This window comes from Myiozetetes cayanensis, unplaced genomic scaffold, assembly GCF_022539395.1.
Source record: "Myiozetetes cayanensis isolate MyiCay16 unplaced genomic scaffold, myiCay2020 scf4, whole genome shotgun sequence".
Classification (NCBI taxonomy): domain Eukaryota; kingdom Metazoa; phylum Chordata; class Aves; order Passeriformes; family Tyrannidae; genus Myiozetetes; species Myiozetetes cayanensis.
This window is the reverse complement of record NW_026087631.1, coordinates 55,080,088-55,097,625: the sequence shown is the minus strand read 5'-3', so window position 1 is coordinate 55,097,625 and position 17,538 is coordinate 55,080,088. Positions and strand designations below refer to the sequence as shown.

The window sequence follows — 17,538 nt, the reverse complement described above, 5'->3', positions numbered from 1 at the left end:
TTGGTTTTGAAAACATTTGTTTTAACAAAATTTTCTCTTTTTTTCATGAATCAATGTTCTTAAGCATAGATATCAGCATGTTCTCATTTCCTTCCATTACCTTCACACAGTAACTATTCCTTTAATAATAGTTCATTGGTATTGAAAACCAAATCCACCTTAAACACAGTGATAACTATAACCAAGTCTGACATTTTTTCAAATAAATTGTAAGTATTTTTCTTATCTGTAGTACAAGTAAACAAGATTTTGCTGTGATAAGACCTGGAAAGAAAGACAATTATAGCCTTTTATCACTTTTAGTGAGCCTTGAACTGTGTCCCAGGTAATTCTGGAATTACACTGTACACCTCCAAACATCTACTAAGATACCATTTTGTATCATTGATCCTTTAGATAAACAGTGCCTAAGGCAGAACTAAAAAATAACTAAAATCACATTTACATAATGGCATTTGCTTTTGTTATCAAGACATAAAATGGTTTTTATCACAGTTAACTGCCAGTGTATTTTCTGAGGTGTTTCTATGTCTTCATAGAACAGAGATTAAGTATACATCTGGCATTCTAAATATAGTCTACCAACTTGCATTTCATAATCATTCAGTCTCCCACAGGCTACACAAAGTGTTCTCATCCTGTTCAAGCCAAGTGTAGTTTGTTGGAGCATTGCTGTAATTTGGGGTAACTCAGACCTTCTCTGGAAGCTCACAGCCAAAATATAGACATCCACCTGAATATTAAATCTCAGCACTTTATTCTTGCTCATTACAGTTTATGGGACTTAACTCCACTTAAGGGTCACTAGAGGGTCTATCCAACAGGTCTCAGCTGAAGACAAATGACCAGTGTTTAGGGAACCAAAAGGTCCAAAAATTTGAAAGCAGCCAGGAGAATGGACCCTTTTAGATTTCCCTTATCTCTTTCCCATTTGATACTGTTTCTTTTAAATATGTTGGTATTTTTTAGGAGTTTGTTTTGGATGTTTGGGGTTTTTTTTTAAGTATGTTGAAAATTCCCAGATACTGTTCTGTGAAGTCAAATACCATCCATGTGACTTTCACAATGCTGGGATGCTGATGTGAAGTTTGCACTTAAAAATTCCACAATATGCAAAACAATTCACTGAAATGGCAAAAACTGAAAACATGCCATAATTCCACATACCAAAAGAAGACTTACCAAAATATAGGACTTTCACCAGGTTCTTTCACTTTGTAGTATTCTTTGTCTTGTGGCAAGACTTTTGTCAATCCAAAATCTCCAATTTTAACTCTGTTCTCATTCTCCACCAAGATATTTCTCGTTGCTAAATCCCGGTGAACGTATCTTTTTGTCCCCAGATACTCCATGCCCTACGTGTAGAAGTCACAAACACAATAGAAAAAGAGTTACTTTGAACCATTATGTAGCTGCACTTTCCCTAAGAGGATGAATTAACCTCAAAGTTTAAACCAAAACCCAATCATTATTAAAGTGGGTGTGCTTGAACATTTGTCTTCCCTGAGAAGTTACTTTTTCCAAGCTCAGGGACTCCCTTAACTGGAGGGACACAGACTGAGCACCTGTCAGAGCCAAGTATTTTTTAATGTAGATGGATAGCTGTTACAGCTCCTTTCTGTGGCCAAATGCAGTTTTCTGGTGGTATACAGAAGGAAAACAAAACTTGGGCTAAGCTACACTATCCAGAGCACATGAGAAGACTGTCCTACCTACCCATTTAATTTACTCTTTTTTCTTCAGTTTGTACATCTGCTTTCCTGATTGCTTCCACAAAACTTTATGATTCCTTGAATTTGACAGCAATTCTCTGACTGTATTCCCACCCATGTGTCTTGTTTCTCTTTTGTATGGACCATTATCCACCAACAGAGTTCTGCTTATTGTTATATTTCCATGGATTGCTGTAACAAAACATTGGTCCAAAGCCATGTTGTTTTTTGTTGCTGATGATCCCTTCTTACCAATGCACCTAATTATTTTTGCTAACAACAAAATGTGGAAGGAGCCAGTGTGTAATGGCATTACTAAAACAAGGAGGTCTTGCTTAGACAGTGATAAATGATGGGCAGAAATTGATGCCACACAACGTCATGAGATACCCAACTCCTATGTGAAAGGCATTACAATGCAAGGTATCAGTTTCAGATTTTCTTAAGAAAGCCTATCACTGCTTCAACACAACTGAAAAGTAATAAATTACACTAATAGCGTTGGTGAACTCAAAAGTTTTGAACATCAGTGTTATACTATCAATGCCAAAAGGCTTATTTCTCTCTCTCTTTTATTTTTTGGGGGGTTTTTTATGTGAGGAGCCTCAGAAAGAGTTTGGCTCTGAAGCATAACCCTCCTCTCAGGCTCCATAACCCCTCAGCATCGCTAGGTAGCATTACCGTTCTCTCACAGCGCATTCCAAGAACAAAACCGATCAAAAATGTCCCATTCTTCACTACCCACTTACTCACTGCCATCTGAAAAAACACCAAACCTAGTTTCTTCAAGCTGAGACTCCCATGTTCCCGGTACAACTAGTCTATGCAAATGCTACAGCTTGTTCTTACTAATATGTACTATGCAAGAAACAGCCCTTAAGTTTGATGATAGTAATTTATCTGTCAGCCTGGAAAACATTGATTCTAAGACAGGTGCTTAATTGAAGTAATGCAAATTCTAAGTGGAAATCATAATTCTGTGGCACTAGTCTAACAATTGAGTTTAATTATGTGTTTTCAAATGTTTTTATCTTTAAAGTTGTGCTCTTTAGCAAGGACACCTGAAGGATTTCAAGCATTAAGAGATGGGAAAATCCTTTCCCAGTATTGTAGCAAGGAACCAAAACACAGCAAGCAACCAAACACATTCATCTTAACTCTCAGGTATGGGCATGCCTTAATTTCTCTAATACTCTTGAGAGGAGAGCAACAAGGCAGAGGGAGAAAGGTTTTTGATTAAAAAACTCCAAGAATTACAGTAACAGAAAGGCACAGCAAAAAGAAGAGATGTGAGATGCTGAAAGAGCAAACACTGTAAGAGAAGGAAAAAGAACTAAAGAGCTAAAAGAAGAAGAAGAAGAAAGAAGCAGCAGCATTCAGATTCCATTTTCACAGTATCAAGTACTTACTAGGTTTATAATTAGGTTGCTTTGAAGTAACAGAATGCTGCAGATTAGAGCGAAATCTTAAAGCAATCAATATAACCTCTACTTTGCAGGTCATACAGTGCAAAGCAAGGCATGTTCACTGTAACTCTTAGACATTGCTTCCCCTAGAAGTGAAAATGTATTTCTTTAAAAGCAAGTTCTATGCGGGTTTCCCACATTTTCATACTGTTTGTACCCATGGTTTGTCACATGAAAGCAGGATGTTTTTCCCACTTAAGTATCTGCAGGAGGCATATTTTAGCTCCCTTTGTCTTGGCTGGTGTTTCGTACTTAAGAAGCAGCCATTTCACCTGCTATTTTGATTTCTCACCATCCTGAAGACCTGTAATATTTTGAAGATTCTTTTATATACGTATATGTACACACACATCACTACCCCTTTCCTTTATACTTTCTGAACACAGTTCCTTTCCCAAAGATTCCTGCCATACTTGTACAGCCTGCAAAGGCCAAAATCCACCTTCGTCTTCCCATCAGATACCTCTGCCTCAGAGACCAGGGTCCTGACTTACGTTGCCCGTATTGTTCCTCCTGGTTTTGAATAAAGGCCAGAAGACTTACATATGCTCCACAGCTTCTTGTGAGAGTACACATGGCAGGCACCTTTATTGCATCTTTATTCTATGAAAGATGCAATCACTGTCCTAAGAGTTGGTGCTGAGTATTAAGACTCTTCCAGTTCTGCTTCAACAAAGATTGTTTTCAGTGACTTAGCAGCATAACAGTTATTTTGTTGTAGAAATAATTCTGAGAGAATTTCTCAGGCCTGTTACTGCAGAATGACTTCTGGTTTTGGACACACAGATCAAAGGGCTCTTCAACCCTCTGAGTAGGTGGTCACGTGTTCAATCCTTCTTTCTGTGACACTTGCCACAGGCTTGCTAACATTTTCTGTTTTCCCATCTCTTTCCATATGGTTTGCCCATCAGGGAGCTTTTGCTGGAGACTACCCATATCACAGTGCTTCAATGAAGCACGTGAATAGGTGAGATAAGCTGCTAAATTGCATGCAACCCGCTGTACATGCACCAGGTCTGGCAGCTAAAGAGTTCATGAGTTAAGCCAGCTTCAAGCAGGGAAGTAGCAAGCTTTTTTCACCATGTGAAAATCTGAACGTCTGCAGAAGATCTTGGCTCTGGCAGAGAATCTCTCCTGATTTTTGTCAGGCCTCTTCTGTGGATATTGCAGAAGGAAAGTCTTCTGCTCTGAGTGTGGCAGGGCACTATTATCAGACATCTGTGGCTACATACCCTAAAGAATACTTACCAGTTTTATGTAACTTACTCTTTCCACGTCTTTGATGTGGGTATTAGGAAAAGGAATTTAAAGATAATTCTGGTACATGCCCTTATGGGGTGTGGTTATATTTTTTTTATTTTTGTGTCTCTCTCCCTCACCCTTTTTTCCCCCAAACTACTGAATATTCAATGAAATCTAAAGTTTCCTGTATTTAAAGCATAATTACAGAATAAAACTAGGGTAAGCATAAGCCCTCTTTCTAAGGAAATGAGATATCACAATAAAGATCAGATGTTTTCCCCCCTTTGCAGAATTTTATGAATTATGTTCAGTAGAAGTAATTTATTACAGTTTTGGGTATTTTTATGGCCTCTAGTTCTCCCTACAGAAATCATGTATCTTTGCTTTTTCTGCTTAATAATCTAATATTATTCACAGTTTAAAGTACTTTTTTAAAGCATATACAAGTTGTAGTGGTTTTATAGTTGAACCTCAAAGTTCTGAAAAATCAGTTACAGTATGTCCCAAACAGATTGCCTGAGTCAGTATATTAATGCCTACTAAATTTTATTTAAGGTCTCATTAGGGAGAAGAGAGGTTTTAATTATTCTGATTGAAACACATCCTTAGTAAACTAGAAAATACAGAAAAATAAATGGAGTATATTCTGCCTCAGTTAGCAGATAGGCCAGTCTCAGCATCCTGTACTAAGATACTCAGAAGTTTTTTTCAGCTCTTGACTACGTGAATACATATTGCTATTTTTTTTAAGGTCAAGTGGTGCTAGGGGCCCAACAGTACTGAAGAATCAACCAATTATAGTTATTCTGAGACAAATGGGATGAGACCAAAAAGACAAAACTTCGTTGAAAACCATAAATAATTTGAAATTTCCTACCTTGCATATCTGAGATGCATACAACAAAAGCTTCTTGTGGTCCAGCCTCTCCTTGTGTTTCTGAAGATAATCTCGTAAACTTCCATATGGTAAATATTCCATAATTAATCTTAGATTCCTACGACCTTTTACAACAACAATAAAAAATGCACATATTTTTTTTTGTAATTTTCCAGTGGCATGTTTTTAAATCTAAATATTTTAGAACTTCAATAGGATAACAGAAAATAGTCTTAATACCGAAAAATTAAATTATGATTTGTACATCACTATGCAATTTTTCATGTATTACTTAACTTGTTCAGGAAATGCCATTTATTTAAACTTAACAACAATGAGGAAATGCTTGATATACTAGTATATCACTAATCAAGATCATCTTATCAATATTTTATCTACTATTGTGAAAGCAAAGTGTAAAAGTGTTCATGTGTGTTGTCAAGTTGAGATGAAATGCAGTTCTCAATGGCAAATGACATCAACTTGTCACCAATTTTACCATCTTTAGCCTGATTTTGAACCCAAGATTTTTCTTTTTACAGTAAGATCCTAGGCAGAACCCACACTTTCATTCATCAACTTCAATGGCATCACCAATTCACTCAAACAGATCTGTTTTTGAAACTTTTTTCTATAGACTAGTTTACTGAACAGGGTGTACAAGAACTTGGTCATATCCACTCTGGAATATTACATTGAGCGAAAAAAATGATAATAGTTACAAAATGGTGCATTTTTCCCACTTAAACTCTATATCCTTTTCTAGGAAGCCCTTTATGCTTTTACATAAAGCTTTGTAAATAGTCAAAAGAGTACTTCCTATAAATAAATGAAATTATGCAATAAGCTGACTGAATAAAATGTCCACTTTGTACTGAGATGCAGTACATAACAGACACTAGTTACTTTGTTTTGTACTCTGTAAGTCCTGCTAAATCTAGGACAAGTCAGTGACTGACATAAACACTTACCTCTCTGAATTTTTCAGCAGACATACTTAGGTGTACACTTGAAAGTGTACTCAATAAAGCACATACCTGCACTGTAGCATACTCCTTTGTATTTAACGATGTTATCATGCTGCAGAGATTTAAGTATTTCAATTTCTCTTTCAAAGTCCCTAAGGTGTTCTTCTGTGCTATGTTGCAGCTTTTTCACAGCTACCACCTCTCCGGTATTATCCTGCAGTGGGTCATACCGGCACATCTCAACACTGCCAAAATTTCCCTAGATCGTAAATGGAAATACATGGGAATTAAAAACAAGTCCACATCATTCTCTCTTTCTTAGTGTTTCTTAGTGTACAGCATTTGTAGTGTTTGTGCAGTGCTCACTGTATTATGCATTAAGGAGACCACGATTCATTATTTAAGTGAAATGCCACAAAACTTCCCTGAAAGAAATCAGGGTAGGAATCATGGGTATCAGTTCCAAAAGAAACATATTCTACAAAACGAAGCAAACAGGAAAGGAATGCACAGGAAATAAGGACAAGAAGAGCGTGTGATGTCCATCCATTTTCTTCCCCTTCACAAATTTCTACTTGCACTTCCAAACTGTCAGCTGGCACACTCCTTTTCCTGCTCTTGCATAAATCCCTTCCTCTCAGTTCTTAATTCTCCCTCTTTTCCTAATTCTACATTCTTCCCTTTCTCTGTTTATATTGTCTTCGTCTTCTCTTATGCAGCCAACATCTATTGCTCTGTTGTTCTCCCCATGTTAAGCTACTACTTACAGTCAACAACCAATCATCTGCAAATAGAAGCAGTTCTGTTACTTTGCTTTCAGATTTGCTTCCACTAGTATTTGGAGCCAAAGGAATATACAGCTATCTTTTACCCTCAAGAAACCATTCCGGAAAAATGGTTCTTGGTGAAGGTCTGCCAACTGCAGTTGGTCATCTGTGTAGGCACACTTTCACACAGACAGACTGCAATGACTTTCAAAACTAGTAACCAAATGCTGACTTCCCAAAGTCCAAAAGGTTTGTGGCCTACATATATCTTGAAAAATTAATAAATTCAAAGACTGTATCTTCACATTTCTCAGAATATGCATGCACAAAAAACCCAATCCCACTAGTGCTGCGCAAGAATGCTCCACAGTATTGTTAACTGAATACCAAGTGTGTGTGTGCGCATATATATATATAAAGATTATGTCAGAGGCAGCTCTTCATTACAGAAAAATACTCTGGCCTTTTGATGTGACTGGATTCATTGTAGAGGCCAGCTAACTTTCACAGTATAAGGATATTTTGAAAGTGAAAAAAGACAAAAAAGGAATGGCATATGGTGCTCAGATATGGCTGAAATTAATAATTTCTATAACAGAAATTTCAATGTAAATAGTGTAAATGGGATCATCAAAAGACAACTGAAAAACATGATATTTTCCTAGACTGTTAGAGAATTTTAACAGTCTACCTTGCCAAGTTGCTGTAAAAACTTAAGATGTCTTTCTTCAAATTGTGTTGGGTCCCGATCTTCAAAAGCACCAGAAAATCCAAGTGCTCCAATTCTCATATTTGGCAACATATCACTTTCTGTCAATAGCTCGTAATCTGAGAGGCAGAAGAGAAGAAAGGGAACAAAAGGCATAGAGTAATGAACAAAAAAAGGAAGAACCTTATTACAATCATGGCATGTTCTACCTTTCTTTGGCATCCTCTAACGTCTGTAGAATATTAACAAGCACTTTAATTTCTATATAGTAATTTGTAGTCAAAGACACAGATGTATTGCAAAAATGTACCAAGAAGGAAGGCATCACCTTAAAGTGAACCAATTGGAACCAGGGTTCTTTTTGTCTAGTGTGTTCCTGCTGTATCACAGACTCACCTGGAGTGAACAAACTGTTCAAATCACGTATAATTGCCCTAAAAGAAGGCCTGAAATCTGGCTCATAATCCATACAGTTGTTTATAAGGTTTGCAAGTTCTGTCCAGTTGGGGGCAGGAAGCTGGTGCCTATCTTCATAAAACTGTAGTTTCTGGAATTAAACAGATAAGTCATTTTACGTTTCACAACCAGTAAGAGTTACAGAAGCTTTAACATTCTCACCAGAGCAGCCAAAAATTACAGCTCTCAACCTAGACTTATTATCTCACTGAATGTACATCTGACCATTTTCCATCAAAAGAAAGGCTGGCATAATTTAGAGCAATCAGTTCAGAAATTTCCAGGTAGTTACTGAAGGAAGATAAGAAAAGAAAGATGAGAAAAATAGCATCTCGTTTATTGGTAATTCCATAAAACCACAACTGGATGGGTCCAGCAGAGAATTCTATTGACCTGTGAAGCTGGCTGAGCTCACAGTTGTAAAGAGCTTCATGGGTATTATGAAAGAACGTAGACAACAGGAAAGGAGGGCAACTTCTTAAACCATTAGATGGTCTAGGCAACCCTCAGAGCTTATTGTAAGAAGTGATTACGATACCTGAGAAATTAGATCAGGTTTTGTGAGGTTACAGTCCATTTATAAAAATAATACTACAAATCTTCTTGTAGCATAGGAAAGTATTCTTTTTTCTTCCAACTACAGAAGTGAATACATATGAAATTATATTTTTGTGCAATATATTTCTCCTCCATCCCCTGCCCCTACTTGAGATAAAGTTAATATTTCTGGTTTAGCTAAAATAGAATTGTCTGCAACACACAAAGTCCTACAGTATTTAAGATGTTCAATTCCTAGAAGAATGTCAATTAAGATCCATGAACATTTTCAGGAACACTTTTAGTTTAAAGTGATGCACTGCTGCAACAAAGCAACAGAATTATGAACAAGATAAAATTGACAGTACTGTACTTTTTCCTCATAAAATCAAAACAAATAACAAAATCAAACTTCAAATCTAGTAGCAAAAATGTCTTTTTCCTATAGTGGTCATGTACCACAACACTTTACATGTTGTAGTTACAACAGCAGATGTTTTAAATTAGAAGCGGTCAAAGAACTGTTATGACTGTAGATCCAGTAATACTTACCCTTGAAGAATCCAGTGCACTCAGGGGTTTATCTCCTCCACTGCAGATTTCCCACAAAGTGGTACCAAAACTCCACTTGTCTGTGGCCAGGCTTAGTTGTTTGGGATTCTCAATACATTCAGGAGGAACCCATGGTATTCTCTCAAGAAGAACTGGGCAATCACACCAAGGAAACATTTTAAGATGAATAATAAAACCAGAAAATTCCATCATATCTTTGATTTGGTAAAAATCACTTCCGTATACATAGGTATTTCATTCTGTAATATGCTTTTAATACTTTTCCAAATTTTTGTTCCTACCTAAAAAAATCAGTTATGGAGTATGGACAAAAATGAGAATCAGAGTGAAGCATCATGAGTTTTATTGTAAAATAAGTCTAATGGTACAAAACTGCCTTAACACCATTTCCACATTACACTTTTTCTGATATCTGTATTTCCCTCAGTGTTACCAAGACTTAGTAGCTATCACAAAGGACCTACATGTCAAAGAGTAAAAGTTATTTTGCTAGTGGTTGGCACATTATGGCACAGCAAAAGTCACCATGAAAAGGAATTTCATACTATCTGATTATTAAACTATTGATATTGACTGTAGTAACAACTTAAAACATTGTATGAGATTGTATGGATGTCAATTTAGAGCTCCTTAAAATGAGACTACATAAGATTAATGTAGAATTCACTTTAGAACAGGGAGAATTTAAAAGTTTATTGGAAAATGAAGGCACCACATTGCTTATAGGCTCTTAGATGCATTATTTCCTTATGAATGTGTAAGATTGCTAAGTATGAAGTGGTTTAATTTTTCCAAAATTATTAAAAAGACCACCAAAAGAATACTAAGGTTACTTCAGTTCCATTAGGATAACAACCTTGCACACACTTTGGTTTTAATTAATTATGCTGTTTCTAAAGTGTTGAAACAGCCTCAGTGATGGATCATAACCCAGTATTTTTAAAGTCATCAACTGGCTCCAGGTATTTACCAAGAAATGAACTGAAGATGATTTTTAATTGCCAGTAAGTACTTTCAAAAGTGTGTTTTATTTCAGTTCTGAAAGTTTCTCCATGCTATAAAATACTTGATTGATTACAGGACACTAAGTTCAGCAGTTATGTGCAAATGCAACAGACTATATGATACATTTACATTGTAGCACACCAATAGTACTACCAGTGTGTAGGAGAATTAGAAACCTTTTGGGTTAAGGCAGGAGTAAAACAGCTGATGGGAATCTGAGGAGTCTCAAGGACTAAGTGTTTTGAGAACATGACAAAGACTGGACATCTACAGGGATGAGAAAAACAGCACCTGCAGAAGGGAGTTTAAGCTGAACCTGCCAGGAGGCATGGGAATAGAAGCGTTGTAGTTAGATTTAGAAGGAGAAGAATTTAGAAAATAAGATATGTTAACTAGCCAATAATAATCGTGTGAACAGTGTGTATTTTGTATGTGTGACCAATAATAGGTTAAGTAGTCAAATATGTGGTAGTTATTGAATTGTATAAAAGTAAGTGTAATTTCTAATAAAGTTTGAAGCTTCCGACATCATATTGGTGGAGACGAAGTTTCCTTTGGGGTTCTCGCACGTGTTACACCAGTGAAAAGAAGTAGAAAATGAGAACAAGAAACAAACAAAAAAAAATCTCACACAGTGGAGAATCATGCCTTTGTTTCCTGTAGTTTATTTCTGATGAAGATACACTCAAAACTGCTTGGCTAGGACTGCAGAGGTTATTATAAAATGACAGATAGATAAAGAAACTTATTATAACAGAAGTACCTTAGATGCCAGTCAAAAAAAAAAACCTAACCCCAAACTTATTTTTAAAATCAGAAGCACTGAACAAGAAAGCTGACACAAAGACTTACTGTCTCTTGGCAAAACTGTAATACTGATACCAGGATCACTTAGTTTTATAAATGGAAGGTTTCCAGACTTCCTGTCTTCCTCTCTGATAAGCAAGATGTTTTTTGCACAGACATTCCCATGAACAAGGCCTTTATCCTCCTATAAACAGAAATGCATCTTTTACATACTGACAAAAGTCTTATGGTTGAAGAGGTATTTAAAAACCAATACTGTACAGCATGAAGGAAACATCAGCAAATAAAATAATGATCATAGATTAAGTCTTACCAAACCTCAAACAGTTCATCAGTTCCTCTCAAAGTTATGGTTTCCAGTCAATTTTCATTGTCTACCTAAAGTTTCAAGTGTAAAACCACCTGATGTATGTTAACTCAGAATATTCATCCATCAGTATAATCTATTTAAAATCAAAGTAAGAACATTTAAACTCTCCTAAAGGAAAGACTCACCTAGTCAAATATCCTGTATCGGATAAACAGCCTTTATGTTGAATTAAACAGATGGTAAGGTTGGGACCTATTGCCCAAGAAGAATGTATTTGCAGCAGAACAGTACAGTGTTTTCCCCTCCCAGTGGGTAAGTAATAACACTATCATGAAATAGTTTATCTTCCCTTGCCTATTCCACTAAATACCTAGTGTATGTCCATCCTATTTCAAATACCCTTCAGAGTTTCAAGATTCAGGGTAATAGCTCAGCCTTTCTACATGCATTAGTCTGAAACAATTGAATTAACAAACTGAACTACTTACCAGAAAATGCATGGCTAATGCCAGCTGTTTAGCTACTTCCAGCTTCCACAAAATATTGATAATATTTTTGTTCTTTTTCAAATATGTGTCCAAGGATCCAAATTTCACATATTCTTGTACAAGGATGTCTGATTTATAATAGTAAAAAAAATTGCAGTTAAAAACAACAACAACAACTAATGAAATTTCAGGACCTATTCTTGACTCTAGTACCACTCTTTTTTGATAACTTGCTGGTGATCTAACTATAATTTTGAAGCTATATGACATCTGAGTATTACCACAAATATTCTACGTTCTTTATACTTCTTCAGTGTGTTGAAGTTCACATAATTTTGCCTCAAATGCAAAATTACTAGACTTAATACCCTTTTACAAATTAGGTAAAATACAATGAGCATCATTCCACCCTCATTTGAAAGGCACAATAAATAATGTTACTCCTGACAAAGCATAGTAGTATACAGCAGTGAGTCAAATACCATTCAAGTAATTCACTTCTCTGTTGCTTACAATCCATATTCTTAGTAACAGATACAATGCTTTACTGACAAAAGATGCCCTTCTCAAAAATAGACCAGTATTGGTACTAAATATAGGACTTATGTCTCCATGCAGTCATACAGCAAATAACACCAGAAACAAGATCAATTTCATAAAGTACTGTTGTCTTCATCACTTTCAACCCAACAATTTCAAATTACAGGACTGAAATCTTGCCCTCAGTGGCAAGATACTCACATTGCAATAGTGAGCATTTCTTATTTATTTTCTTATTTAGGCTTTAAACACACTGGAAATTACTGATATTATATTTGGTTGTAATAGATAAACTGATTTTTTAACAAATTATTTTACAGATAGTAAATGTATTCTTTTTTTTTTGCATTTAAGTGAAACAATTTTCATCAAATCTGTTCATCATATAAACCACAGAATCAAGTAACAGCTGCTTCTTCCTATTTCTTAGTAACTAGCTCTTATCAAATTGTAATAAGTCTGTTGCCTTCAGAAACAGAACAATCTATAGAAGACAACCGTTATCTAAAGGTGAAATAAGTAACTATATATATATAGTAATAATTATTTTTGTCAATTATAAACTTGATCTACCTGAAATTTTAAATATAGTCCCTGTGTGGTGTACAGGGACTACCGAAATAGAAAAAAACCACCCTTGGGTTGTTTTTGTAAAGCTTGCACAAGTTCTTTGCCAAACATAGTGCTGTACCTTTTCTAGCCTCCTAAGAGAGGTAACTCCTGATACAGAATCCACCCTCTCTTTTGGAAATTCTTTCTCCCTAATGAAGGCAACCGTCTACATAATATGATTATACAATTATTATACAATATTTTCTTCTGTACAAATTTCTAGTCACAGAAAAAAAAGGGTTTAGGACAAACTGACATTTCTGTCCAAAGACTGCATGAAAGGAAATATTACCAAAGTGAGACCCAGTAGTGCATATTTGGAGATAGCATACAAACTCCTTATTAATACATAGTCATAAGGCAGTATGCTAAACATTCAACTTCTGCAGACAAAGAAAAGATTTTACTGCTGTTAATATTTTTGTAGAGTTTTTGTTGAAGTAACAGGACCTCATGTTTTCAGAATGGGACCTCTAAACCAAACTTCCCAAAGGTATATACGTGCTCACTAAGTCAGCACATGTGTGGAAAAGGGTGGCAGTTTCTGATCACAGCAAACAAAGATTTTTTTTGTGTAGCCAAGCACTTCCCTTTTTTTGCTAACCACACTTGATACAATATAGGGGGTGCAATTTGTCTGGAATTTCAAAAACTCATTTCAGAGGTTCAGCAAAACTTTTCATACGTAAGATCCTCAGACGGAACAGACGTGACTGAGTCATTTACAGAGGTTACCATTCACATTGACTGCTTAAGGCAGTGTTTCCCTTTTCTTTGTTATCACCATATTAACTAGTTCTCAGACACCAAGACAAATACTATTGCAACATACACATGTATTGGCTGCCCAGCTGGTGTCTTAAATTGTTTCATTTTGGTTTTTTCCCTGTTTTTTATTCAAACTCTAATGGGAGATATATAAAATCACTACAAAAAGATAATTAATTTCTACTTACTCTCTTCTCCACATACACAGACTCCATAATTTAACACCAGATGTTTGTAAGAAAGCTGGCTCATCATACTTGCTGCCTCAAAGAAGGACTTTTTGGTAGGTGAGAGAGTGAGAAAAAACAAACAATAGCGAAAACAAAGCACCCAAAATGCTAATAAATTTATTAAAACCATATGCATTTTTTAAAACATTTTTACAACATTTTGACTTCTATCTCATTGCAAAGACCCTACGTAACTTATATTTTTTGTTATGTTTTCTGGAAGGTGTTTGGTTTTTTTTTGGTTTTTTTTTGTTTGTTTGTTTGTTTTTTTTGTTTTGAGTTTTCTCAGTCCTGGGGGGATTTTTTCTAATTTTTTTTCTAAGTAACTAATAATCCACATTCCAGATGGGTTAGCAATCTCTTTTTTTCTGCAGACAGATGTATCTCAACATTTTAAAAAGAATCTTTTCTTCAGTGTCAGTTAACTTTGTAAAGTTTGCAATCAGTCTCTAATTTATTCTGTCATAATGCACTATTCAGTTTCCAATTTATTTCTTTTTAGCACACTATTAACTTAAAACACAACAAGCATTATATAATTCATCCATTACAGCAAGACCTTATCTAACTTTGTCAGGAAAGTTTCAAATGCTTTTATTTCTTTAATAATTTTTTATTCTCTTCAGTGGTATCTCCAACTACACTTGCTTGTGTACTGATCATTCACCCAACAAAGCAAGGTCAAAATGAGCACATTTTTCCTTCAGAAATAGTTTTATTTCTATACTCTCTGAGCTTTTAGTAACTGATTCCACTCAAGTTTAAAATGTAAATATATTACCCATCTTATTAAAATTGTAATAAGATTATGGTTTCTTTATTGTTTTCAATTGTCCAAAATGTATGCCTACACTGCTTATCAATATTAGCCATCTGAAATGTTTCATTCTTTGCTCACATTTTCATACAGATTTGTCTGAAGTAATGAAAAAGTTCAGTAAACAGTATACTGGCTCTCCTGGCTTGCTGTAAATACAGTTCGATTAATTAGGAATTTGAATCAATTAAATATTTAAATAAACAATAAACAGTCATATGAAGTTACATTAATATGATAAACACTACTACATCTTGTGAAAGTCTGTAAAATAACTCTTGGGCTCAGTTACATTACTGTGTATTAGTTTTTGCACAAAGGCATTTCAGGTTTGCTAACAGCTTCACTCAAAAAGTGGAAAGCCTCAGTGAGTATGGGTGAATCTATACATGGTAAGTGTTTCTCATATATAAATGCTTCTGATTTTTTATTACTTGATCCAAAATCTTGATTTCACTGGAGAATCAGTTTGACTCCAAAACACTGAAAACAGTCTATCCAAAGAAAGTGATTTACCATAAATGCTGGTCCCTCATCTGTATGCAATTTACTGGTTAAGACAATTCTGGGGCCATACAACCTCTTCTGTGGTACTTATAAATAATCTGTTCTTCACTTCTCAGTGGGTATCTCTGAATTCTCTGATGGGTGGTGCGGAGAGGGGAAATAAAATACATAGTGCATTTCCCAAAGCCAGTCTCAAATCCATACTCTCACTTTGTCACAAGTCCAAGAATGAGCTTATTAAACAATACAGCACTCTACTATATAACAAATACTCATTTATTTTAAGAAAAGTAATGCTTTGGACAAATGTTATAGCAGTAATAGCACTGGACAAACAATCACACCAACCTCAGAGTAGTTTCTATGCACTTTATCCAGCACCTTTAAAAGAACTTCAGTTTGATGGAGTTGGCCATAGTCTCCCACTTCTTTCCTTACACCTTTGAAAATCTTAGTAAATGTGCCCTGTCCAAGACTCTCCTCCTGTAAGAAAGGAAGGATACAGATAGGAAAAAACCCAGAAACATCCGTCTGTTTTGCTAAAGATCTCTTAAAAAAAATCCCTAATTAACATATATGTAAATATTTAGAGGTGTGCTGGCTGTAGAGTCAAACTCATGGGGAAAGGAAGCAACTATATTAGAAACATCTTAAATCTTTGATTATTTTTTATTGATTCCTCAAGAATCTCAGAAAATAACTTGCTACAAGAACCTGAGAGGAGGGAATTGATGTTAAACATTTAGATAGCTCTAGAAGCAAACAACGGCTATTGCAGTAAAAAGGAGGCTTCTTAATTTTGCAAAAGTAATTATTTACATTAATGGAAAATAAAAATAAATATTTTGTTTCCACAACTCTAAGGAAAGATTATAGCAAAATCTCCTGGCTCAGACAAGACTCTTTTAAACAAATACAGAGGTTTTTAAAACTTGGTGTGTATTAAACCCAATATCTGCAGTGGAAAAAGCAACTAACAGACTCACAAATATCAAATCCTCATTACGGATTTTGTGAAAGACCATCTGATTGACATTGTTGTGTCTCTGTAGTGTAGGTGACGAAGGTACATCAGAAACACTATTGCTTCTGAAGACTAGAAGATTTGATTTATCTGGGAGAAGAAAGAGGGAAAAGAAAACCACAGTAAATTTGTAAAGTATAAAACTAAACCAATATAATTTGAGAAGGATTAATGAGGTGTAGCTAATTCAACTCAAATAAGATATGACATTGTGATCAGTTCATTCAAAAAGCCATGCAGTATTTAATTTAATTCAAAGTCTGATATTTTCTCATCAGCAAAAGCATCTACGTTCACTCACTTTATTCTTTTTAAGTATTCCTACTTTTGACAAACATTCTGAAAATACCTCCTATCTTCTTTCACATCTTAACTCCTGTATTTGTAATAAAAACCAGGGATGGAAGAGGGTATGTAAGTCACCTTCTTTTATATTACAAAGTAGAGCAGGTCTGATACTAAAACTAAAGCTGACAGATACATCTTTGTGGGTATATGGTCACACATGATTATATTTATTCAGTAACTTATAATTCTGATGCATATACATTTTTTATTTCATATTGAATAAGTCTACAAAATTACTCTCTATAATGTGCATACATATTTACTTGTTAAATCTTTTCAAAGGTTTTGAATCCATTAGGTATTTTCAATCAAGTTTGAGAGAGGAAAAAGTGATATCAAATAAGTCTTTTGTCGCAAGTTTTTCTTTAAATACAGACTTTGACAGAGTCTAAAACTAACCAATATTAACTGTTAAGCAGTACTACTTAGAAGAGCAGATGTTAACAGAATTTATAAAAGAGAAAGATATTACAAATATTAAAGGTAGGCTAGAAAATTTAACATAAATTCAAGAAAAATCTAGTCCTCAGGCAGGAGCTCTAGTCCTTGTGTATTTCTCAGTGTTAAAAATAAGCTGAAATCACAGCACAGCTTCAGTATAACTCAGTTAAGATGTCAACAATGACAGAAATTCACTGACATTGTTGGTTCCATTGCTTATGAAAGCATCCTCAGTGGTAAATGATACATTTAAGTAGCTCTTTCCTTCTCAAGACACAAAAACACTTAACTGAAGAAGAAATGTTGCTGCACACAATCCACTTCAATTAAGAAA

The 17,538-nt window shown here is 35.0% G+C and overlaps 1 protein-coding gene across 4 annotated transcripts in view; it reads right to left on the bottom strand.

Annotated features, from left to right (window-relative positions):
* The window catches only part of JAK2 (Janus kinase 2), an 87,328-nt gene that overhangs the window by 10,112 nt on the left and 59,678 nt on the right, over nt 1–17,538 (bottom strand). For all 4 annotated transcript variants that reach the window (XM_050328496.1, XM_050328497.1, XM_050328495.1 and 1 more), the window contains 11 exons: nt 16,378–16,505; nt 15,740–15,874; nt 14,026–14,113; nt 11,918–12,045; nt 11,165–11,303; nt 9,287–9,438; nt 8,138–8,288; nt 7,724–7,860; nt 6,335–6,524; nt 5,298–5,422; nt 1,183–1,355 (listed from right to left, as the gene is read on the bottom strand). In XM_050328496.1, the coding sequence (XP_050184453.1) occupies nt 1,183–1,355; nt 5,298–5,422; nt 6,335–6,524; nt 7,724–7,860; nt 8,138–8,288; nt 9,287–9,438; nt 11,165–11,303; nt 11,918–12,045; nt 14,026–14,113; nt 15,740–15,874; nt 16,378–16,505 (1,546 nt within the window). The remainder of the gene's footprint in view (nt 1–1,182; nt 1,356–5,297; nt 5,423–6,334; nt 6,525–7,723; nt 7,861–8,137; nt 8,289–9,286; nt 9,439–11,164; nt 11,304–11,917; nt 12,046–14,025; nt 14,114–15,739; nt 15,875–16,377; nt 16,506–17,538) is intronic.